This window comes from Coloeus monedula (assembly GCF_965178545.1).
Source record: "Coloeus monedula genome assembly, chromosome: 2".
Taxonomy (NCBI): domain Eukaryota; kingdom Metazoa; phylum Chordata; class Aves; order Passeriformes; family Corvidae; genus Coloeus; species Coloeus monedula.
In genome coordinates this window covers 119153497-119178720 of record NC_138782.1, presented here as the reverse complement: position 1 = coordinate 119178720, position 25224 = coordinate 119153497, and the positions used below count along the sequence as shown (strand labels likewise).

Sequence of the window (25224 nt, the reverse complement as noted above, 5' to 3'; positions counted from 1 at the left end):
GGAGGTGACAGGGACACGGAGGTGTCACTGTGGTGGTGACAGGGATACGGAGGTGTCAATATGGAGGTGACAGGGACAGGGAGGTGTCACTGTGGAGGTGACAGGGACACAGAGGTGTTGATACGGAGGTGACAGGGACATGGAGGTGACACCCTGGAGGTGACAGGGACACGGAGGTGTCACTGTGGAGGTGACAAGGATACGGAGGTGTCGATATGGAGGTGACAGGGACACGGAGGTGTCACTGTGGAGGTGACAGGGATACGGAGGTGTCAATATGGAGGTGACAGGGACATGGAGGTGACACCCTGGAGGTGACAGGGACATGGGCATTGCTCTGGGCATGCTGGGGACATCCTTTGTCACATTCCCTTTTCCCCTCCCTTTTCCTTTTCCCCTCCCTTTTCCTTTTCCCCTCCCTTTTCCTTTTCCCCTCCCTTTTCCTTTTCCCCTCCCTTTTCCTTTTCCCCCGCTTTTCCTTTTTCCCCCCCTTTTCCTTGTCCCCCCATTCCCTCCCCCCTATTCCCCCCCTTTTCCTCCCCTTTTCCCCCTTTTTCCCTCTCGCCTTCTTCCCCCTTTCCCCCCCTTTTCCTCCCTTTTTCCTCCCTTCCCTTCCCCAGCCCTCCGGGATGTTCCGATCCCATCCCGCTGCTGTTCCTGCAGGGAAGGGATGCTCCGCTCCTAACGCTCCGGGTGTCCTGAAGATGACCACCATTCCCGAGCCCTTGGGACGTCCCCGGAGCAGCTCGTCCCGCAGCCTTTCCGGGACGCTGGAGGCCATGGGGCCGCCAGAGATGGATCGGGATAAGGAGGAGACGCGGATCCTCAAGGTTTGCTTCTACAGCAACAGCTTCAACCTGGGCAAGAACTTCAAGCTGGTCAAGTGCTCCGTGGCCACGGAGATCCGGGTACGTGGGAACGGCGGGATCGGGATGGGATTGGGAATACGGGGCTGGTTTGGTTTGGTTGGATCCGGCTCCTTCCAGGCACATTTCCCACGTGGTTGTGGTGAAGTCGGGAATGTTGGGCTGGATGAGCTTTGAGGTCCGTTCCCACCCAAACCATTCCGTGATTCCATGATTTCTGCCCTTTGAGTGGGATTATGGAGCTGGGAGGATGCCGGGAGGGGATTTTTGGGACATGGAGCAGGGAGGACGCCGGGACGGGATTTTAGGGCCGTTCCTTCATGGATATGGTGGGTTGGGATTGGGATGTGCCTCTCACCCTTCCTACCTGGAGTCCGGCAGATTCCAGCCAGGGAATGGGGTGTGGATACTGGGAATGTGCTCATGGAGCTCCCCGGGGCTGGGGGTTCACTCCAGGGAAATTTCCATTGGAGCTGTCCCGTGTTTCCTCCTCCTCTTCCCGCTGTCCGAAGCTCAACTGGAGCTCGGCTGGAAATGTTGAGCTGGAGCAATTCCAGAGGAGGTCATGGAGATCTGGAGCCAGGCTGGGAGAGCTGGGAATGTTCACCTGGAGAAGGGAAGGATCCAGGGAATCCTTGGAGCCACTTCCCGAGCCTAAAGGGGCTCCAGGAGAGCTGGGATTTGGGATAAAGGCTGGAGGGGCAGGAGGCAGGGAATGGCTTCCCAGTGGGAAAGGGGAGCTCGGGGTGGGATGTTGGGAAGGAATTCGCGGCTGGGCTGGAATTGCCAGGGAATGCCCGGATCCCTGGCAGTGCCCAAGGAAAGGCTGGAGCAGCCTGGGATCATCGGGGGAGGTGCCGGCCTTGGGATGGGATGGGATTGAAGCTGCGTGGATCCCAGCCAAAGCATTCCGGGATTCTGGGATCCAGGAGGCTCCGAATCCATGGCCAGGGGTTTTTCTGGAAGTCGGGCATGGGAAAGGGAAGGGAGAGCCTTCCTGGAGTGCCGAGATTGCCAGGGAAGGGCCTGGAGGCCGGAATTCCTTCCCGCAGAGGAGTCGGGATGGGGCTGGATCCAATGGCAGGCTGGGAGAGGCGGGAATGGAGGGATTTCCCTGGGAAAGGGCAGCTCGGGCTGGGATCTTGGGAAGGAATTCCTGGCTGGGCTGGAATTCCCAGGGAATCCCTGGATCCCTGGCAGTGCCCAAGGAAGGGCTGGAGCAACCGGGGATCATCGGGGGAGGTGTCGGGAATGGAATGGGATGGGATTTAAGGTCCTCTCCCACCCAAACCATTCCATGATTCCACGATTCCCTTTTCCCAGGAGGTGATCCGGTCCATCCTGCTGAGTGGCCGGATCGGGCCAGACATCCAGCTGGCCGAGTGCTACGGCCTCCGGCTCAAACACGTCAAGTCGGACGAGATCCATTGGCTCCATCCCGACCTGACGGTGGGAGAAGTCCAGGAAAAATACGAGTGCCTCCACCTGGAAGCTGAGTGGAGGTGGGACCACGGTGGTGGTGGTGGTGGCCTTGTCCCTCTCTGTGTCCCCAAATTCCTGGGAAGGGGAACGGTGTCCTCATGGAGTGGCTCCTGGCTTTTCCCAGGTACGACCTCCAGATCCGGTACCTCCCGGAGGATTTCATGGAGCGCTTCAAGGAGGACAGGACCACCCTGCTCTACTTCTACCAGCAGGTCAGGGCAACTCCACGCGGTCTCCGGATCCCATTCCGCCTCTCCAGGCCCAAAATTCCCAAGATTCCAAGGTTTTGTCACCCTGGGGTGGTGGTGGCCCCATCCCGCTGATGGATCTGGGGAGCAGATCCAGCTGGGAATGTCCAGCAGGGACATCCAGGGACATTCCTGGCACTGCATTCCTGCCGAGCGTCCCAGCACGGGATGGGGGAGAGCGTGGGCAGTGCCAGCGTCCCCTGGTCACCATCCCCTGGTCATCATCCCCTGGTCACCATCCCCTGATGTCATTCCTGCCACCGTTCCACCAATCCCTGTCACCCTTCCCTGTCACTCCTCCACCATCCCCTGTCACCATCCCTGCCACCATCCCTGCCATCATCCCCTGTCCTTGTCACCATCTCTGCCACTCCTGCCACCATTCCCTGTCGGCATCCCTGTCACTCCTCCACCATCCCAGTCACCGTCCCTGCTGTCACCATCCCTGTCACTCCTCCACCATCCCATCACCATCCCGTCACCGTCCCTGCTGTCACCATCCCTTCCGTTGTCCCTGTCACTGTCCCCTGCCACTGTCCCCTGCCACCATCTCTACCACTCTCGACCACCCACTCACCATCCCGTCACCATCCCGTCACCATCCTGCCACCATCCCGTCACCATCCCTGTCACTCCTCCACCATCCCTGCTGTCACCATCCCTGCTGTCACCATCCCTGTCACTCCTCCACCATTCCCTGTCACCATCCCGTCACTGTCCCTGCTGTCACCATCCCTTCCGTTGTCCCTTCCACCATCCCCTGCCACTGTCCTCCGTCACCATCTCTACCACTCTTGACCACCCACTCACCATCCCTGCTGTCACCATCCCAGTCACCGTCCCTGCTGTCACCATCCCTGTCACTCCTCCACCATCCCATCACCATCCCAGTCACTGTCCCTGCTGTCACCATCCCTTCCGTTGTCCCTGTCACCATCCCCTGTCACCACCCCCTGCCACCATCTCTACCACTCTTGACCACCCCCTCATCATCCCGTCACCATCCCGTCACCATCCCTGCTGACCACCCCCTCATCATCTCGTCACCATCCCATCACTATCCCCTGTCACCATCCCGTCACCGTCCCTGCTGTCACCATCCCTTCCGTTGTCCCTTCCACCATCCCCTGCCACTGTCCTCCGTCACCATCTCTACCACTCTTGACCACCCACTCACCATCCCTGCTGTCACCATCCTGTCACCATCCCAGTCACCGTCCCTGCTGTCACCATCCCTGTCACTCCTCCACCATCCCATCACCATCCCGTCACCATCCCCTGCCACTGTCCCCATCACCATCTCTACCACTCTTGACCACTCCCTCACCATCCCCTCACCATCCCTGTCCCCATCCCGCCCCTGGCCGTCCCCGTCGGTGTCCCCACGGTGACGCGCTGTCCCCGCAGCTCCGCAGCGAGTACATGCAGAACTACGCCAGCAAGGTCAGCGAGGGCATGGCCCTGCAGCTCGGCTGCCTCGAGCTCAGGTACGGCCCTGGCCCGCTGTCCCCTTGTCCCTGTGTGTCCCCTGGCCCTGTGTCCGGGTGTCCGTCTGTCCCTGTGTCCTTGTATCCCTGTGTTCCTCTATCCCTCTGTCCCCCTGTTCCTCTGTTCCCGTGTCCTTGTGTCGCTCTGTCCCATGTCCCTTTGTTCCTGTCCTTGTGTCCCTGTGTCCCCATGTCCGTGTGTCCCTCTGTCCCCGTGTCCTTGTGTCCGTGTCCCTGTGTCCCTCTGTCCCTGTGTCCCTCTGTCCTTCTCTCCTTGTGTCCCTCTGTCCCCATGTCCCTGTGTCCCTCCTGTTCCCTCTGCTGCCATGGGAGGGCTGGGAAGCGGGGATGGGGAGGGAAGTTCCAGCTTTTTTGGAGTTGGCAGGGGGACATGGGTGACATGGAGGGCATGGGGACATGGGTGACATGGGGACATGGGTGACATGGAGGGCATGAGGACCTGGGGGACATGGGTGACATGGTGGACATGGGGGATCTGGGTGACATGGAGAGCATGGGGGACATGGGTGACATGGAGGGCATGGGGACCTGGGGGACATGGGTGACATGGAGGGCATGGGGACATGGGTGACATGGAGGGCATGGGGACCTGGGGGACATGGGTGACATGGTGGGCATGGATACATGGGGGATCTGGGGGATCTGGGGGATCTGGGGGACATGGAGAGCATGGGGGACATGGGGGATATGGAGGGCATGGGGGATCTGGGGGACATGGGTGACATGGAGGGCATGGGGACCTGGGGGACATGGAGAGCATGGGGGACATGGGTGACATGGAGGGCATGGGGACCTGGGGGACATGGGTGACATGGAGGGTGTGGAAGGACATGGGGGATGTGGGAACATGGAGGGCCATGGAGGAACATGGGGAATATGGAGACATGGGTGACATGGGGGATGTGGGAACATGGAGGGCCATGGAGGAACATGGGGAATATGGAGACATGGGTGACATGGGGGATGTGGGGACATGGAGGGCGTGGGTGACATGGAGGATGTGGGGACATGGAGGGCGTGGGCGCTGTAGGGACATGGAGAGACATGGAGATGTGGGGACATGGGGACATGGGGGATATGGAGGGCAGGGGGACATGGGTGACATGGAGGGACATAGGAACATGGGGAATATGGAGACATGGGTGACATGGAGAATATGGAGACATGAGGGACATGGGGACATGGGAGGGCGTGGGGATGGACATGGGGACATGGAGGGATGTGGGAACATGGGGAACATGGAAGGACATGGGGAACATGGAGACATGGAGGGACATGGGAACATGAGGGACATGGGGACATGGGCCATGGAGGGATGTGGAGGAACATGGGGAATATGGAGACATGAGGGACATGGGGACATGGCAGGGCATGGGGATGGACATGGGGACATGGAGGGATGTGGAGGAACATGGGGAATATGGAGACATGGGGACATGGGTGACATGGAGGGCGTGGAGGACATGGGGGATGTGGGGACATGGAGAGACATGGAGGGCATGGAAGGACATGGGGGATGTGGGAACATGGAGGGCGTGGAGGACATGGAGGATGTGGGGACATGGAGAGACATGGGCGCTGTAGGGACATGGAGGGACATGGAGACGTGGGTGACACGGAGACATGGAGACATGGGGGATATGGAGGGTGGCGGGACATGGAGGGCATGGGGACATGGGAGACAAGGGGACATGGGTGACATGGAGGGACATGAGAATATGGAGACATGGGTGACATGGAGGAACATGGGGGATATGGGAACATGGGGAACATGGAAGGACATGGGAGGACATGGAGAATATGGAGACATGAGGGACATGGGGACATGGGAGGGCGTGGGGATGGACATGGGGACATGGAGGGATGTGGGAACGTGGGGAACATGGAAGGACATGGGGAACATGGAGACATGGAGGGACATGGGGACATGGGAGGGCGTGGGGATGGACATGGGGACATGGAGGGATGTGGGAACATGGGGAACATGGAAGGACATGGGGAACATGGAGACATGGAGGGACATGGGGACATGAGGGACATGGGGACATGGGCCATGGAGTGATGTGGAGGAACATGGGGAATATGGAGACATGAGGGACATGGGGACATGGCAGGGCATGGGGATGGACATGGGGACATGGAGGGCCATGGAGGAACATGGGGAATATGGAGACATGGGGACATGGGTGACATGGAGGGCGTGGAGGACATGGGGGATGTGGGGACATGGAGAGACATGGGCGATGTAGGGACATGGAAGGACATGGAGGGACATGGAAGGACATGGGGGACATGGGGACATGGAGACATGGGGGACATGGAGGGATGTGGGGACACGGGTGGCGTGTGTCACCGGCTGATGTCCCCGTCCCTCTGTCCCGCAGGAGGTTCTACAAGGACATGCCCCAGAACGCGCTGGACAAGAAATCCAACTTCGAGTTCCTGGAGTGAGTCCAGCCCTGGAGTCCCCACCCCGTCCCAGCAGTCCTGAGGGGCTGGGCACCTGCTGAGGGCCTTCGTCATCCTCCTCATCCTCCTTATCTTCCCACAGTTTCTCATCCTCCTCATCCTCCTCATCCTCCCGCGGTTCCTTGTTCTCTCACAGCTCCATATCCTCCCTCAATTCCTCATCCTCCTGTGGCTCCTCATCCACCCACAGCTCCTCATCCTCCTTGATCTCTTCATCCTTCAGCTCCTCATCTTCCCACAGCTCCTCCTGAGCTTCCTCATCCTCCTCATCCACCCACAGCTCCTCATCCTCCTCATCCACCCACAGCTCCTCATCCTCCTCATCCACCCACAGCTCCTCATCCTCCTCATCCACCCACAGCTCCTCATCCTCATCCACCCACAGCTCCTCATCCTCCTGCTGCTCCTCATCCTCCTGCTGCTCCTCATCTTCCTGCTGCTCCTCATCCTTCTCAGCTCCTCCTCTTTCTCAACTCCTCATCCTCCTCATCCTTCTCAACTCCTCATCCTCCTCATCTCCCATCTTCTCATCCTCCAACAGCTCCTCATCCTCGGAGAGGGAGATGGGAACCATCCACCCCCTTTCCCCCACCCTGGATTCCCCCTCACCCTCAGCTCCCCCCTTCCCTCAGTCCCCCCACATCCAGCTCCCCCCAGAACCCCCCCTCCTCCCCACGATCGGGAATTCCCACTGACATTCCCGGGATTCTCTGCTCTGCAGGAAGGAGGTGGGGCTGGACCTGTTCTTCCCCAGCCAGATGCAGGAGAACCTGAAGGTGAGGGACACACGTGTGACATGGGTGTGATACCTGGGGGCACACGTGAGCACGCCCCATGCGTGTCCATGCGTGTCCATGCGTGTCCATGTGCATCCCCATATCCCTGTGTGTCCCTATTCCCCACCCACACTCCCATATCAGCGTGTCCACCCCCATCCCGCTCCCCATCCCGCTGTTCCCATATCCATCCCCGTATCCCTGTGAATCCCTATCCCCACCCATCCACCCGTGTCCGTGTGTCCATGTCCCCGTATCCATGTGCATCCCCATATCCCTGTGTCCCTATTCCCACCCACATTCCCACATCCGTGTGTCCACCCCCATCCCGCTGTTCCCACATCCAACCCCATATCCCTGTGGATCCCTATCCCCACCCATCCACCCGTGTCTGTGTGTCCATGTGTGTCCATGTCCCTGTAACTGTGTGCATCCCCATATCCCTGTGTCCCTATTCCCACCCACACTCCCACATCCGCGTGTCCACCCCCATCCTGCTCCCCATCCTGCTGTTCCCATATCCAACCCCATATCCCTGTGAATCCCTATCCCCACCCATCCGCCCATGTCTGTGTGTCCATGTGTGTCCATGTCCCTGTATCCGTGTGCATCCCCATATTCCTGTGTCCATATTCCCACCTGCATCCATGTGTCTACCCCCATCCTGCTCCCCATCCTGCTGTTCCCATATCCATCCCCATATCCCTGTGGCCCTATCTCCGCTCACACTCCCCCATCTGTGTGTCCACCCCCGTCCCGCTCCCCATCCCGCTGATCCCATATCCAACCCCATATCCCTGTGAATCCCTATCCCCACCCATCCGCCCGTGTCCGTGTGTCCATGTGTGTCCATGTCCCTGTATCCGTGTGCATCCCCATATTCCTGTGTCCATATTCCCACCCGCATCCATGTGTCCACTCCCATCCCACTCCCCATCCCACTGTTCCCATATCCAACCCCATATCCCTGTGAGTCCCTATCCCCACCCATCCGCCTGTGTCCATGTGTAATCCATGTGTAATCCATGTGTAATCCATGTGTAATCCATGTGTAATCCATGTGTAATCCATGTGCATCCTCATATCCCTGTGAGTCCCTATCCTCACCCGCACTCCCATGTCCGTGTGTCCACCCCCATCCCGCTGTTCCCGTATCCAACCCCGAGTCCATCCCACTGTTCCCGTATCCAACACTGCATCCCCACGGATGTGCCGGCAGCCGCGGCAGCTGCGGAAGATGATCCAGCAGACGTTCCAGCAGTACGCGCTCCTGCGGGAAGAGGAATGCGTCCTCAAATTCCTGCACACCCTGGCCACCTTCGCCCCCATCGACCAGGAGAGCTTCCGCTGCCAGCTCGTCGTGCGTGCCCAGGAATGGGATATGGGATATGAGATACGGGATATGGGATGGGGTGGAGCTGGGTGGGATGGGATGGGGTTGGGTGGGATATTACGGGGATGGAATGGGATGGGTGGAGTGTTTTGGGGTCAGGCGTTGTGGGGATGGGATGCGATGGGGTGGGATTTTAGGGGGATGGGAGGGGATGGGATGGTGTTGGAAGGGTTGGGGATGAAGATGGGATGGGATGGGGCAGGGTGGGATGAGATGAGATGGGATGAAGTAGTTGGGAAGTTATGGGGACGGAAGGATGGGATGGGATGGCAATGGAGTTGGGATGGGAAGGGATGGGATCAGGATGGGCATGGGAATGGGATGGGGATGGGATGGGATGGGGTTGGGTGGTGTGAAATGGGATGGGGATAGAATGGGGTTGGATGGGATGGGGTTGGTTGGGATGTTATGGGGTTGGGATGGGATGGGGATAGGATGGGGTTGGATGGAATGGGGATGGGGTTGGGTGGGATGTTATGGGAATGGGGATGGGATGGGTGGAGTGTTTTGGGGCCAGGTGTGGGGATGGGATGCGATGGGGTGAGATTTTAGGGGGATGGGAGGGGATGGGGTTGGGGATGGAGATGAAGATGGGGTTGGATGGGATGGGATGGGATGGGGCAGAGTGAGATGGGATGGGGCAGGGTGGGATGAGATGAGATGGGATGAAGTAGTTGGGAAGTTATGGGGATGGAAGGATGGGATGGGATGGCAATGGAGTTGGGATGGGAAGGGATGGGATCAGGATGGGTATGGGAATGGGATGGGGATGGGGTGGGATGGGGTTGGGTGGTGTGAAATGGGATGGGGTTGGATGGAATGGGGATGGGGTTGGGTGGGATGTTATGGGGATGGGATGGGGATGAAAATGGGGATGGGATGGCTTTTCATGGCATGGGCTGGGTTGGGATGGGATGGGATGCAGCTGGAATGGGCATGGGGATGGCGATGGAATGGGGTGGAGTGAGATGGAGATGGGATGAGGAAAGGGTTGGGATTTTATGGAGATGGGATGGGATGGGACCTGGCTCTTGGAATGCCGCTCATCCAAACTTCTGTCCCACTCCTGCTCCCCCCAGCAAGGATGGAACATCACCGTGGATTTGGTCATCGGCCCCAAGGGCATCCGGCAGGTGACCAGCAAGGATGCCAAGGTGGGAATTCCGGGCTGGGAATTGAGGGACTCCCGCTCTGGAATCAGGGATTAAACTCAACATGGATCAAATTCCTAATGAATTCCCCCTTCCCAGCCCACCTGCCTGGCAGAATTCCGGGACATCAAATCCATCCGGTGCTCCGGAGTGGAGGACGGCCAGGCTCTGCTGCAGCTGGGGCTCAGCGGGACCCCCCAGGTGAGGATTTGGGAGAGAATTCCTGGGAATGCTGGGTGGGATGGGTGGGATCCCTGTGGATCAGGCAGGATTTGCTGGAAGCTCCATCTCCAGCCCCCCAGGTGAGGAATTAGGAGAGAATTCCTGGGAATGCTGGGTGGGATCCCTGTGGATCAGGCAGGATTTGCTGGAAGCTCCATCTCCAGCCCTGGTCAAGGGGAGATGATCCCCTAAACCCCGGGAATATTCCCTGTTTCCACCTCTTCCCGGGAATGCTTCGGTGTGGGTGTGTTTTCCTGGCTGTTTTGGGATGCTGGGAAGGATGATGATGGAAAACTGGGATTGGCCGCGGAGTGGGGAGAAGGGGGGGATCCCCCCATCCCAGCCCCCCTGCCCTGCTCTGGACTCATCCATCGTTCCATCCCGGCATTCCCAAGTCCTTGGCAATCAAGACGTCGTCGCTGGCTGAGGCGGAAAACATGGCCGACCTCATCGATGGCTACTGCCGACTCCAGGGGGGCTCGGAGACATCCCTCATCGTATTCCCAAGGAAAGGTGGGAATTCGGGGCATCCTGGGATGGGATGGGACAGGATATTGTGTGGATTGGGTAGGGTGGGGTAAGATAGGGATGGGATGGGATGGGATGAAGATTGGGATGGGGATGAAGATTGGGATGGGATGGGATGGGATGGGATGGGATGGGATGGGATGGGATGGGATGGGATGAAGATTGGGTGGGATGTCACAGAGATGGGAATGGGATGGGATGGGGATGAAGATTGGGATGGGGATGAAGATTGGGATGGGGATGAAGATTGGGATGGGATGGGATGAAGATTGGGTGGGATGAAGATTGGGATGGGATGAAGATTGGGTGGGATGTTACGGAGATGGGAATGGGATGGGGATGAAGATTGGGATGGGATGGGGATGAAGATTGGGATGGGGATGAAGATTAGGATGGGATGGGATGAAGATTGGGTGGGATGTTACGGAGATGGGAATGGGATGGGATGGGGATGAAGATTGGGACGGGATGGGATGGGATGGCTTTTCATGGAATGAGGTGGGATGGGATGGAATGGGGTGGATGGGATGGGAAGGGAAGGGATGCAGTTGGAATGAGCACGGGAATAGGGATGGTGTTGGAATGGGGCGGAGTGGATGGGATGGGGATGAGGATGAAGATGGGATGGGATTGGGATGGGATGGAACCTTTCCCCGTCCTCTCCACAGATCGGGAGAAGAGGGTCAGCCTCCCGCAGATCCCGGCCCCGTGAGTGATCCCGGCCCTTTTCCCGGGATTCCTGGCCCCAGTGCGGGGTTGGAATCCTGCTCCTTACCCCCCATCCCGCTCCCTGACCCTCTTCTCACCCTCAGGAATCTCGGGGAGAGGCATTCCACGCTTTCCCACAGCATCAGCGGGGGTGAGTTTGGGCTCTTCCCTCTTCCCACCATCCTTGGGGTGCGGGCAGGGATTTGGGATACTCTCCATGTGGGATTTGGGAGGGTTGGACATCCCCAGCTCTTTTCCAGAGGGTTGGGATGCATCCAAGCATCCTGGAGGAGCTCCAAACCCTCTGGAGATGTTGGAAGACCTCCCACGCCCACTGAGCTTCCTGATCCCATTCCTGCATCCCATTTTTCCCTAGATTCCGAAATTTACGCTGAAATCCTGGATGAATCCTCAAGGCCGAGATCCGGAAGTAGGTGCTTCCCTTGGGAATTCTCCATCCAAGGTGTCCTAATTCCTCCTGCCCATCCCAAATTCCCGTCCCATCCTCACCAAACCGCTCAGAAGGTCCTGGAGGAGCTGGGATGAGCCATGGGGCAGCATCCATGGAATGATGGAGAGGGCAGGACCCGCGGATCCTTGTGGGAATGATGGAGAGGGCAGGATCCATGGATCCTTGTGGATGGAGAGGGCAGGATCCATGGATCCTTGTGGAGAGGGCAGGATCCATGGATCCTCATGGATGGAGAGGGCAGGATCCATGGATCCATGTGTCTGGAGAGGACAGAATCCATGGATTCTCATGGATGGAGAGGGCAGAATCCAGGAATCCTCATGGATGGAGAGGGCAGGATCCATGGATCCTTGTGGATGGAGAGGAGAGATCTATGGATCCGTGTGGATGGAGAGGGCAGGACCCAGGAATCATCATGGATGGAGAGGACAGAATCCATGGCTTCTCATGGATGGAGAGGGCAGGATCCATGGATCTTTGTGGATGGAGAGGAGAGATCCATGGATCCGTGTGGATGGAGAGGGCAGGATCCAAGAATCCTCATGGATGGAGAGGGCAGGATCCATGGATCCATGTGTCTGGAGAGGACAGAATCCATGGATTCTCATGGATGGAGAGGGCAGAATCTAGGAATCCTCATGGATGGAGAGGAGAGATCCATGGAATCTTCATGGATGGAGAGGGCAGGATCCATGGATCCTCATGGATGGAGAGGGCAGGATCCAGGAATCCTCAGGGATGGAGAGGAGAGATCCATGGAATCTTCATGGATGGAGAGGGCAGGATCCATGGATCCTTGTGGGAATGATGGAGAGGGCAGGATCCATGGATCCTTGTGGGAATGATGGAGAGGGCAGGATCCAGGGATCCTCATGGATGGAGAGGGCAGGATCCAGGGATCCTCATGGATGGAGAGGGCAGGATCCAGGAATCCTCATGGATGGAGAGGAGAGATCCATGGAATCTTCATGGATGGAGAGGAGAGATCCATGGATCCTCATGGATGGAGAGGGCAGAATCCACGGATTCTCATGGATGGAGAGGGCAGGATCCATGGATCCTCGTGGAGAGGGCAGGATCCATGGATCCTCAGGGATGGAGAGGGCAGGATCCAGGAATCCTCATGGATGGAGAGGGCAGGATCCTCATGGATCATTGTGGGAATGATGGAGAGGGCAGAATCCATGGATCCTCATGGAGAGGGCAGGATCCAGGAATCCTCATGGATGGAGAAGAGAGACCCATAGATCCTTGAGGATGGAGAGGGCAGGATCCATGGATCCATGTGTCTGGAGAGGAGAGATCCATGGATCCTCGTGGATGGAGAGGGCAGGATCCAGGAATCCTCATGGACGGAGAGGGTCGGCACCCCGGGATGTTTCCCAGTTATTCCCTGGGGGATCTGCCCACGGAATGGGCCGGGATAAAGGCAGCTCTTCCCTGTTTCCACCTCCGTGAAGTCCAGCACTACGGAATCTCCCGGGAGGACATCGCGCTGGGCAGGATCCTGGGGGAAGGATTCTTCGGAGAGGTCTACGAGGGAATTTACACCACCCCGGTGAGATTCCCGCCCTTTCCCTGCCCTCCTCCGTCCCCACCATCCCAAATCCGGGATCTGGGCAGGATCCGGGATGACGCGTTCCCGCTTTTCCTTCTCGGAGCAGAAAGGGGAGAGGATCAATGTGGCCGTGAAGACCTGCAAGAAGGATTGCAGCCCGGAAAACAGGGATAAATTCCTGAGTGAAGCCGGTATCCCTGGGGTCCTGATGGGTTTTTTTGGGATCCCGAAGGTCCTGCCAGGGTTTTTTTGGGATAAGATCCCGTTCAGGGCTCACACGGTGGGGGGATGGCACAACCTTGTTGTGGTATCTCCCGGTGGCTTCTTGGGAACAAGTGGCCTTGGAATTCAGGATGGAGGAGGAGGGACTTGATCCATGCCCGGAAACCTGGGATAGGATCCCAAAAACCTCTGGATTATGGGATTATTGGAGGGGGGAAGCTACTGGAATCCCTGGATGAGGCCGTCCCTCCCTAAAAACCAGGAGTTCCAACTGCTTGGGGAAATCCCAGACAATTCCTCCCGCTCCACCTCCATCCCCCAGGACAGGGATTGGGACTCCCGGAACTGGGATCCCCCATTCCAAGGCGGGAATTCCGCGCTTCCCACAGTGCTGATGAAGAAGCTGGACCACCCCCACATCGTGAAGCTCATCGGCATCGCCGAGGAGGAGCCCACCTGGATCATCATGGAGCTCTATCCCTACGGAGAGGTGCGATCCTATGCCCGAGCCCTTCCCGGTGTCCCGCCGGCATTCCCGCCGCTGATCCCGCCGGGAATGTGCCGTTGCAGCTGGGGCAGTACCTGGAGCAGAACCGGCTGGGGCTGGCCGTGCCCACCCTGGTGCTGTACGCGCTGCAGATCGGCAAGGCCCTGGCCTACCTGGAGGCCATCAACTGTGTCCATAGGTGAGGGGACGGGATTTGGGATGGGCTGGCAGCCGGCTGGGATTTGGGATGGGCGGGAGAAGGTGGGATCTCGAAGGGATGGGCTGGTGGGAAATGGGAGATGGGAACAGGCACGGGGGGGGGGGGGGGGGGGGGGGGGTTGTTGTGGAATCTTTGGGAAGCGGCGTTGTGGGTTCTCCGTCCGTTCTCTGTCCTTTCTCCATCCCATTCCCATCTCCATTCTGTCCCTTGTCTGTCCCGTCTCCATCCCATCTCCATCCATCTCCATCCATTCTGTCCCCACCTCCATCCATCCCACCTCCATCCATCCCACCTCCATCCATCCCACCTCCATCCCACCCACCTCCATCCCACCCACCTCCATCCCACCCACCTCCATCCATCCCACCTCCATCCCACCCACCTCCATCCCACCTCCATCCATCTCCATCCCTTCCCCATCCCTTCCTATCCCATCCCCATCCCATCCCCATCCCATTGCCATCCTGTCCCCATCCCATCCCATCCCATCCCCATCCGGTCTCCATTCCATCCCATCCCATCCCCATCCGGTCTCCATCCCATCTCCATCCATCTCCATCCCTTCCCCATCCCTTTTCCATCCCATCTCCATCTTTCGTCCATCCCATCTCCACCTGTCTCCCTCCCACTTCCATCCCATCCCCATCCCAATCCCATCCCCATCCCTTTTCCATCCCCATCCCTTTTCCATCCCCATCCCAATCCCATCCCCATCCCCGTCCCATCCCCATCCCCATCCCATCCCATTCCCGTCCCATCCCATCCCATCCCATCCCTTCCCCATCCCTTCTCCATCCCATCTCCATCCTGTCTCCTTCCCACTTCCATCCTATCCCTTCCCAATCCCATCCCTATCCCATTCCATCCCTTCCCCATCCTTTCTTCATCCATCCCCATCCCTTTTCCATCCCATCCCCAATCATCTCCATCCCGTCCCCATCCCATCTCCATCCATCCCAGTCCCGTCTCCATCTCCATCCCCTTTTCCATCCCCTTTTCCATCCCCTTTTCCATCCCCTTTTCCATCCCCTTTTCCATCCCCTTTTCCATCCCCTTTTCCATCCCCTTTTCCATCCCCTCATTCCAGCATGTTCCCATCCCATCATCCCAGTGTGTTCCCATCCTGTTATCCCGGTGTGTTCCCATCCCATCCCTTCCCATCCCTTCCCATCCCTTCCCCATCCTGTCTCAATCCCATCCCGTTCCCATCCCATCCCATCCCGTCTCCATCCCATCTCCGTCCCACCCCCATCCCATCTCCCAATCCAAGGATTTCTGGCCCTGCAGGGACATCGCCGTGAGGAACATCCTGGTGGCCTCTCCGGAATGTGTCAAACTGGGAGACTTCGGCCTCTCCCGCTACATCGAGGACGAGGAATATTACAAAGGTAGGATCCCGTGGGATCGGGGCTCCCATGGATTTCTCCGGATGGTGGGAAGGGGGCGGAGATCTGGATCATTCCTGGATCATTCCAGCTTCCGTCACCCGCCTCCCCATCAAGTGGATGGCGCCGGAATCCATCAACTTCCGACGCTTCACCACGGCCAGCGACGTCTGGATGTTCGGTGCGTGCTGGGATTGGGATTGAGTGGGATCCGGGAATTCATCCACTTCCCATGGCATGGAGTGGGATCCCGGGATTCATCCTCCTCCCATGGCATTGAGCGGGATCCTGGGATTTATCCACTTCCCATGGCATTGAGCGGGATCCTGGGATTTATCCTCTTCCCATGGCATGGATGGGATCCTGGGATTTATCCACTTCCCATGGCATTGAGTGGGATCCTGGGATTCATCCTCTGCCCATGGCATGGATGGGATCCCGGGATTCATCCTCTTCCCATGGTATGGAGCGGGATCCTGGGATTCATCCACTTCCCATGGCATGGATGGGATCCTGGGATTTATCCTCTTCCCATGGCATGGATGGGATCCTGGGATCTTCCCATGGCATTGAGCAGGATCCTGGGATTTATCCTCTTCCCATGGCATTGAGTGGGATCCCAGGATTTATCCACTTCCCAAGGCCTGCAGCAGGATCCTGGGATTATCCACTTCCCATGGCATGGAGTGGGATCCTGGGATTCACCTGATTCCCATGGCACAAGGACGAATCTCGCTCCGGAATGCCAGATAATCCCAACTTTTTCCCTGCGAGAAGCCATCCTAGGGAAGGGCTTCCCTTCACCCATTGTTAGGTGCTTCCTCCTCCTGGGATTTTGGGATGAACTCTTCCCACTCCAAATATCCACCCCCTTCCCATCCGCCCATCCCTAAATTCCCAATCCCCAGCCCCTCTGCACTTCCCACTCAGGAATCCGGAATCCCAAGCAGCCGAGTGTCCCACCACAAAGCGCGGCCACATCCCAAAAAACCCCAGGAAGTGGCCGATTCCCGGGAATTCCCACAGTTGGAGGTTGTCCTGGTTTCTCCGGCAGCCGTGTGCATGTGGGAGATCCTGAGCTACGGGAAGCAGCCGTTCTTCTGGCTGGAAAACAAGGATGTGATCGGAGTCCTGGAAAAGGGGGATCGGCTTCCCAAACCCGACCTGTGCCCGCCCGTCCTCTACACCCTCATGACGCGGTGCTGGGATTACGATCCCGGAGAAAGGCCCAAATTCCAGGAGCTGGTTTGCAGCCTGAGGTGAGCTGGGAATGCTGGAAGGTCCATGGAGGGGTGGGAATGTGGAGGAAAAAGCTGGGAAAGGCTTTGGATCGGGAGTTTTTATGGAAAAGTCTGGGTTTAGAGGAGGATCGGAGACCCTTTGGAGACCCTTTGAAGACCTTTTCCTGGGAATCAAAACACTCCCATTCCAAAGGGTCTCCAAAGGGTCTCCAAGGCTTCTCCAAGCCCAAATTCCAGGAGCTGCTTTGCAGCCTGCAGTGAGCTGGGAATGCTGGAGGATCCATGGAGGGTTGGGAATGTGAGGGAAAAGGCTGGGAAAAGCTTTGGATTGGGAGTTTTTATGGAAAAGTCTGGGCTTGGAGGAGCATCGGAGACCCTTTGGAGACCCTTTGGAAAGGGATGGGATGGAAGGGCTCTGCTTCCCAGGAAAGGGAATTACCGGGAATTCTGCTCCCACATTTCACCGGGATCAGCCGTGGGAATTCTGGTGTCTTCCCACTCCCATCCCTCCCTGCTCCCTCGTGTTTTCCATGGCTCATCCAGCCCCATCCCGACTCTGCAGAGATGTGGGAAAGGTGGGAATTCCCGATGCCGGGATTGTCACCTCGGTGTCCCCTTCCCTGCAGTGACATTTACCTGATGGAGAAGGAGCTGGCCAAGGAGCAGGAGAGGAACAACCGGCACCGACCTCCCAAAATCCTGGAGCCGCCGGCATTCCAGGAGCCACCTCCAAAGGTTGGGATGGGGCAGAGCCCTCAACGGGACACAGAGGTTGGATTTCCCGGATTGCATCCGGAGGAATTCCCACCTTTTCCCATTCCCACAGCCCAGCAGGCCCATGTACAAGCCGCCATCCCAGAATAACCTCCTGGCTCCCAAGCTGCATTTCCAGGTGAGAATTCCAGAGGCCGGAGAATCCCACAGGGATCTGGGCAAGGGAGTGAGGATGGCAGGGCTCGGGAATCTCGTGGATTTTGGGATCTGAGGTGCTCCACGTCACCATCGAGCGCCACCGTTCCAGCGGGACACGGCAGCGCTCGGAGCAATTCCACCTCCGGGTTTTGTCCATTGGGGAATCCCGGAGTTGTTGAGGTTGGAAAAGCTCTCGGAGCCCGTGGAGTCGGAGCATTCCCAGCACTGCCAAGGCCACCCCTGATCCATGTCCCCCCCAAATCCACAGGGATCTCAATCCATCCAGGAATGGGGATTCATCCACCACTGCCAGGGCTGGATGAACTTTTCCAGGCAGGAATTGTTCCCAATATTCCATAAACTTCCCCCGGCGCAGCCGGAGGCCATTCCCTCTCATCCCATCCCTCGTTCCCTGGGAAAAAATCCCGATCCCACCTGGCTCCACCTTCCTGGCCGGGAATTCTGGAGGGAATTTCCCTCCTTTTCTCCGGGCTGAGCTTTCCCAGCTCTCTCAGCCATTCCCGATTTCTCCGGGATCAGCTTCCAAAGCTCTTTGGATGCTCGAAGGAGCCAAATATTCCAAGCCCATTTTTCGGGCGAGGCCGATCCCGGTCCGGGATGGCTCCCAGCGCAATTCCCGCTCTTCCCGTGCTCCCGCTCCGTCCGTGTGTCCGCGCTAACCCTTTCCATGGGCTTCTCTTGTGCCTGCGCCGCTGCCGCCGCCGCTGCCGCGCCATTCCCGCATTCCCAGGTTCCGGAGGGGCTCTGTGCCAGCTCTCCCACCCTCGCCAGTCCCGCCGAGTACCAGAGTCCGGCAAATTCCCGGCGCACTCCGCCTCCCAGCCGGCACAACGTCTTCAAGCGCCACAGCATGAGGGTAAGCCCGGAATTCCCGGCGGGATTCGGCATCCGGAGGGCTTCCCAATCCTCAGGAATGGTCGCGTCGGGATCCGCTTCCCGCTGCCGCTTCCCGCTGCCGCTTCCCGCTGTGTCTGGCTCCGTGTTGCTCCTGTTGGATCTGTTGGATGCCGTGGGAGGCTCAAATGCCGTTCCCTATGGAAAGATCAATCTTTGGGATGTCTCCATGATCGTTTTCCCCCCGCGTCCTGGGTTTTGTGGGATGAGCCACCGGCGCGGCGTTCCCAAAAATGAGCAGGGAATGGGTGGCTGCTGCTCCTCGGGAATTTCGGGCAACTCCTCAGGCTCCGTGTTGCGATCCCACCTGAGATTCCGGAGGGAGATTTCTCCAGCTGGAGCTTGGTGGTTGGAATCCCAAAATGGCTGCTGGCAGTTGGGATGCTCCGAGCTGGTGCGCTGGGAATGCCGCGGTGCCGAGCGCGTCTGTCCCGACAGGATGAGCCGCTTCCCACGGTGCTGGAATGTGCTCGTGGGAGACGTGGCTGCCTTTCCTTGCTGGAAATCCAATTTCCCTCTTTTTTCCCCTCTTTTTTCCCCCCCCTTTTTTCCCCCCCCTTTTTTCCCCCCCCTTTTTTCCCCCCCCTTTTTTCCCCCCCCTTTTTTCCCCCCCCTTTTTTCCCCCCCCTTTTTTCCCCCCCCTTTTTTCCCCCCCCTTTTTTCCCCCCCCTTTTTTCCCCCCCCTTTTTTCCCCCCCCTTTTTTCCCCCCCTTTTTTCCCCCCCCTTTCCCCCCCCTTTTTTCCCCCCTTTTTTCCCCCCTTTTTTCCCCCCTTTTTTCCCCCCTTTTTTCCCCCCTTTTTTCCCCCCCTTTTTCCCCCCCCTTTTTTCCCCCCCCTTTTTTCCCCCCCCTTTTTTCCCCCCCCTTTTTCCCCCCCCTTTTCCCCCCCCTTTTCCCCCCCCTTTTCCCCCCCCTTTTCCCCCCCCTTTTCCCCCCCCTTTTCCCCCCCCTTTTCCCCCCCCTTTTCCCCCCCCTTTTCCCCCCCCTTTTCCCCCCCCTTTTCCTCCTCCTTTCCTCCTCCTTTCCTCCTCCTTTCCTCCCCCCCTTTTTTCCCCTCTTTCTTCCCCTCTTTCTTCCCCCCTTTCTCCTTTTTTTCTCCTTTATCCCAAATTTTCCCCTTTCTGTTGGAATCTTGCAGCTGTCCTGCCCTGGCACACAGCTGGCACTTACAGAGCGGGAATCCGGCTCCCGAAATGTTTGGGAATTCTGTCCCCTGATCCCTCCCCGTGTTCTCCCGGAATCCAGGAGGAAGATTTCCTGCGGCCCAGCAGCCGGGAAGAGGCGCAGCAGCTGCTGGAGCTGGAGCGGCTCCGGGTGGAGCAGGCGATGGAGAGGCAGCAGAAGGAGATGCTGGAGGACGATCGGTGGCTGCGGCAGGAGGTGAAGAGCCTGGTGAGTGATCCCGGGATCCCGGACCCTCGGGAATCGCCGAGCATGGAATGGTTGGGTGGGAATGGAGCTTCAATCCCATCCCGGTCCAACCCCGGCACCTCCCCCGATGATCCCAGGCTGCTCCAGCCTTTCCTTGGGCACTGCCAGGGATCCAGGGATTCTCTGGGAATTCCAGCCCAGCCGGGAATTCCTTCCCAAGATCCCACCCTGAGCTCCCCTTTCCCACTGGGAAGCCATTCCCTGCCTCCTGCCCCTCCATCCTTCATCCCAAATCCCAGCTCTCCTGGAGCCCCTTTAGGCTCGGGAAGGGGTTCCGAGGATTCCCTGGATCCTTCCCTTCTCCTCTGAACATTCCCAGCTCTCCCAGCCTGCCATTGGATCCAGCCCCATCCCGACTCCTCTGCGGGAAGGAATTCCGGCCTCCAGGCCCTTCCCTGGCAATCTCGGCACTCCAGGAAGGCTCTCCCTTCCCTTTCCCATGCCCGACTTCCAGAAAAACCCCTGGCCATGGATTCGGAGCCTCCTGGATCCCAGAATCCCGGAATGCTTTGGCTGGGATCCACGCAGCTTCAATCCCATCCCATCCCAAGGCCGGCACCTCCCCCAATGATCCCAGGCTGCTCCAGCCTTTCCCTGGGCACTGCCAGGGATCTGGGAGCAGCCCCAGCTTCTCTGGGAATTCCATCCCCACCCTCCCAGGGAAGAAGGAGGTTGGAAGAACTGTTCCTGGCTGGAAAATCCCAGTTTTCCATGGAGAAATGGTTCCTCCACCAACCAAACCTTTTGCATCCCTTTATTTTCCATCCCCATCAAATCCCCTCGGAGCTGCTCCACGTCCAACAGAATGTTTGGAATTTTCGGCAATTTTAAGACACTTTCAGTGGCATCTGAATTAATTCTTCAAATAATTTTGGAATCGGGATTGTGATCAAGCAAATTCCTGGGCAGAATTCCCCTTCCCATCCCACATTCCTGGGTCCCGCGCTCTTCCCTTCCAAGGAAGTGTCCCATGAGTCTCCCAGAAATTAGAAGGCCTTTTTTCCCCTTTTTCCCCCATTTTTCCTCATTTTTTCCCCAATTTCCCTCCCTTTTTCCTCATTTTTTCCCCAATTTCCCTCCCTTTTTCCATTTTTCCCCTTTATTTCCCGCTTTTCCCCTTATTCACCTTTTTCCCCCCCTTTTTTCCCCCCCTTTTTTCCCCCCCTTTTTTCCCCCCCTTTTTTCCCCCCCTTTTTTCCCCCCCCTTTTTTCCCCCCCCTTTTTTCCCCCCCCTTTTTTTCCCCCCCTTTTTTTCCCCCCCTTTTTTTCCCCCCCTTTTTCCCCATGCCTCACACCAGCTTTTCCCCCTTTTCCAGGACCCCACGGTGTTCATGAACAACAACATTCCTCCGGTGAGCGATTCCAGTGATCCCTGGAAAATCCAGGTCGGGGTGGTTTTGGGTCCACCCCCTTTTTTTTTTTTTTGGGGAATAACTGGAGCTCCTCATTCCCTTTCCCATGGCTGGCTGATAAATATTTATTTATTCATTTATTTATTTGGGATAATTAACCTGAAATCGGGAGATCCTGCGAGGGCTGGATCCCGGGAATCCTTCCTGACGCTCCAGGAGGGAATGGCGATGCCTCCTCGCTCTTCCCTCCCTCCCTCCTGGATTTGGGGCCCCTAATTCCCGATTTTTTTTCCCCCTCCACAGCTGCTGCCGGAGAAGGAGACGGATTACAGTGAGTTCCCGGTGATTCCCACCCTGGAATTCCCACTTTGGGCTGCCGGGAGCCTCGGGAATGTTTCCCTGGATGCTCCAGGAGTGAAATCCCACATCCCAGGGGGGCACCTTTAGGGGAGGGGCTGCTTCTCCTGGCCGTGGGAATGGGATCCCGTGGGAAGCTGGGATGGGGCAGGGAGGCTGAGGGAGGGGATGTGGCACAGATCCCGTGGATCCTTCGGCATTCCCGTGGATTTCCGTGGGATCCGCTGGAATGATTTTCCTGCTTTTTCCTTGCTCCTGGTGCAGCGCAATTCACGGGGCCCCCCCAAAAACCTCCAAGACTTGGTGCTCAGGTAAGACCCGGGATGGCTCCTGAACCTCCTTTTCCACCTCTGGAATCCACGGGATGGGAATTTTCCTGCTCTTCGCAGCTCCAAAGGGGTCAGACAGACCCAGCAGGATCGGGATCATGGCCGGGAAGTGGGTGGGACTGACTGGGACTTCCCAAAGAATTCCAGAATGGTTTGGGTGGGAAGGGACCTTAAAGCTCATCCCAGGAACCCCTCTCAGAATCCCAGGCTGCTCCAATGTTTCCTTGGACACTCCCAGGGATCCAGGGGCAGCCAGGGATTCTCTGGGAATTCCAGCCCAGCTGGGAATCCCTTCCCAAGATTCCACCCGAGCTGCCCTTTCCCAGGGAAATCCCTCCATTCCCGCCTCTCCCAGCCTGCCATTGGATCCAGCCCCATCCCGACTCCTCTGCGGGAAGGAATTCCGGCCTCCAGGCCCTTCCCTGGCAATCTCGGCACTCCAGGAAGGCTCTCCCTTCCCTTTCCCATGCCCGACTTCCAGAAAAACCCCTGGCCATGGATTCGGAGCCTCCTGGATCCCAGAATCCCGGAATGCTTTGGCTGGGATCCACGCAGCTTCAATCCCATCCCATTCCAAGGCCGGCACCTCCCCCGATGATCCCAGGCTGCTCCAGCCTTTCCTTGGGCACTGCCAGGGATCCGGGCATTCCCTGGCAATTCCAGCCCAGCCGCGAATTCCTTCTCAACATCCCAGCCCGAGCTCCCCTTTCCCACTGGAGCCATTCCCTGCTTCCTGCCCCTCCAGCCCTTTCCCAAATCCCAGCTCTCCTGGAGCCCCTTTAGGCTCGGGAAGGGGCTCTGAGGATTCCCTGGATCCTTCCCTTCTCCAGCTGAACATTCCCAGCTCTCCCAGCCTGGGATCGGATCCATCCCCACCCCAACTCCTCTCTGGGACAGAATTTAGGGAACAAGGGGCTTCCCTGGGAATCTCAGCATTCCAGGAAGGGTCTCCCTTCCCTTTTCCTCCCTTTTCCATCCCCGACTTCCATAAAAATCCCTCGGGATGGATTCTGCGTTTCCTGGATCCCAGAATCACGGAATGCTTTGGATGGGAAGGGACCTTCCATCCCATCCCATTCCATGAGCAGGGAATTCCCCTATCCCAGGTTGCTCCAAGGCCGATCCAACCTTTCCTTGGCCGCTTCCAGGGATGGGAACACCACACCCTCTGCAGACAGATGTCGCCCTTTCCCTCTTTTTCCCGGGATCCGTCTGATCCCGCCGTATCCCTGTTCCCTGGCAGTCCATCCAGCCGGCACCCACGGCCAACCTGGACCGCACGGATGATCCCGTGTACGGGAATGTCATGGATCTGGTCCGGGCTGTGCTGCAGCTGAAGAACGAGATCAGCCTCGTGCCTCCCGACGGATACATCCTGGTGGTCAAGGTAGGGACGGGATAACCTCTGGAATTCGATGGGAGATGGGAGTGGGAGGTGGGAAGGAGACTCCTGAGTGGTTCCCACCAAGTGTCCTTCTTGGGAAGGGCTTGTGTCCATGGGAGGGAGAAATTCCCACATTTCCAGCTGCTCCGTTGGATCCTTGGATCAATGGTGGGAGCAATTCCAGCATTCCCAGTTCCTCCACTGAGATCCTTGGATCAATGGTGGGAGCAATTCCAGCATTCCCAATTCCTCCATTGGATCCTTGGATCAATGGTGGGAGCAATTCCAGCATTCCCAATTCCTCCATTGGATCCTTGGATCAATGATGGGAGAGTCTCCAACATTCCCTGTTCCTCTGTTGGGTCCTTGGGACAAAGGTGGGAATGTTCCCAACATTCCCAGCTCCTCCATTGGATCCTTGGATCAATGGTGGGAGCAATTCCAGCATTCCCAGCTCCTCCATTGGATCCTTGGATCCACAGTTGGAGATTCTCCCACCACTCCCCTCTCCCGAATGGAATCCTCCCCTCAGCCACCCAAACAATTCCCACTGGGAAGCACCTGGATCCACCCCTGGATCCATCCCAACCCTTCCTTCCCGCAGAACATCGGCCTTTCCCTACGGAAGCTGATCGGGAGCGTCGACGAGATCCTTCCCAACCTTCCGTCCACTTCCCGCACTGAGGTAGGAGCGGGAATGGCGGGAACGAGGTGGGGTGTGGGGTGACATTCCGGCCGGATCCCGGTCTGAATTCCCGAAAATCCCACCCAGATCGAGGGCACCCAGAAGCTGCTCAACAAGGACTTGGCCAACCTCATCAGCAAGATGCGCCTGGCGCAGCAGAATTCCGGCACTTCCCTGAGCACGGAATTCCAGCGGCAGATGCTGACGGCTTCCCACACCCTGGCCGTGGACGCCAAGAACCTCCTGGATGCCGTGGATCAGGCCAAGCTCCAGGCCAACCTGGCGAAGCCGTGCTCGGAATGAGGGAAAGGCCGGAGCGATGCCGGTGGATCCGGGAGGAGTCGGCTTTTGTGTGTCTCCCGCGGTTTTCCCGCTCTCCCTCTTCCCGCTCCTCCTGCAGCCGCTCGTGTCTGTAAGTGTCTCGTTGCTCTTCAGAAGACAGGAGGCATTCGGTGGGTTTTTTCCCTGGAAAAGGGCTTGGGGAGGGATCCGGCCGTGCCAGGGGCGGATGAAGATTCCTCCGGCTCGGCGGCTTCCCGGCTGCCGGCGCATCCATGGATCCATCCTCCAAGCACGGATGGCCGCGGGCGGCACGGCGGGACAGGGGCCTGGAGCGTGCCGGGAGCCGAGGGTACGGATTTTGGGGGAGCTGGAATTCCCGTGGGAGCGGTGTCCGCAGGGAGCGTCGGCGTTTTCCTTGCACATTGTATAGAAGAGTTTATTTAATGACGGGAAGCGGGAGCCGCTTCCGGAACCTGCGGAATCCAGGGAGGGATTGGGCCCCCCACGGATCGCGGCCTTGGGGGACACAAACCTGGAGAACGGTGCCTCTTCCAGCTGCGTTTTTCCCGAGTTTTGTGTAAGCGCCGCCGGCAAAACCGCGGCTCCGTCGGGTTTGTGCTTCCGGTTGGGAACCGGGCGGTT

General features: G+C 58.1%; 1 protein-coding gene across 1 annotated transcript; it reads left to right on the top strand.

The window, feature by feature from the left end:
- Positions 1 to 668: 668 nt before the first annotated feature.
- PTK2B (protein tyrosine kinase 2 beta) lies at positions 669 to 24603 on the top strand (the record flags this gene model as incomplete). Its single annotated transcript, XM_082303026.1, has 30 exons — positions 669 to 908; positions 2190 to 2368; positions 2473 to 2560; positions 4004 to 4083; positions 6489 to 6551; positions 7295 to 7349; positions 8569 to 8709; positions 9822 to 9896; positions 9993 to 10094; positions 10511 to 10628; positions 11312 to 11351; positions 11456 to 11502; positions 11728 to 11781; positions 13284 to 13381; positions 13488 to 13572; positions 13993 to 14093; positions 14174 to 14289; positions 15598 to 15698; positions 15787 to 15876; positions 16750 to 16954; positions 17563 to 17671; positions 17763 to 17828; positions 18600 to 18725; positions 20008 to 20154; positions 21510 to 21545; positions 21849 to 21876; positions 22167 to 22213; positions 23475 to 23618; positions 24220 to 24300; positions 24388 to 24603. Exons 1-30 carry the CDS (start codon positions 705 to 707, stop codon positions 24601 to 24603), a joined length of 3042 nt encoding a protein of 1013 aa, XP_082159152.1. The 5' UTR covers positions 669 to 704.
- Between the last annotated feature and the right edge of the window lie 621 nt (positions 24604 to 25224).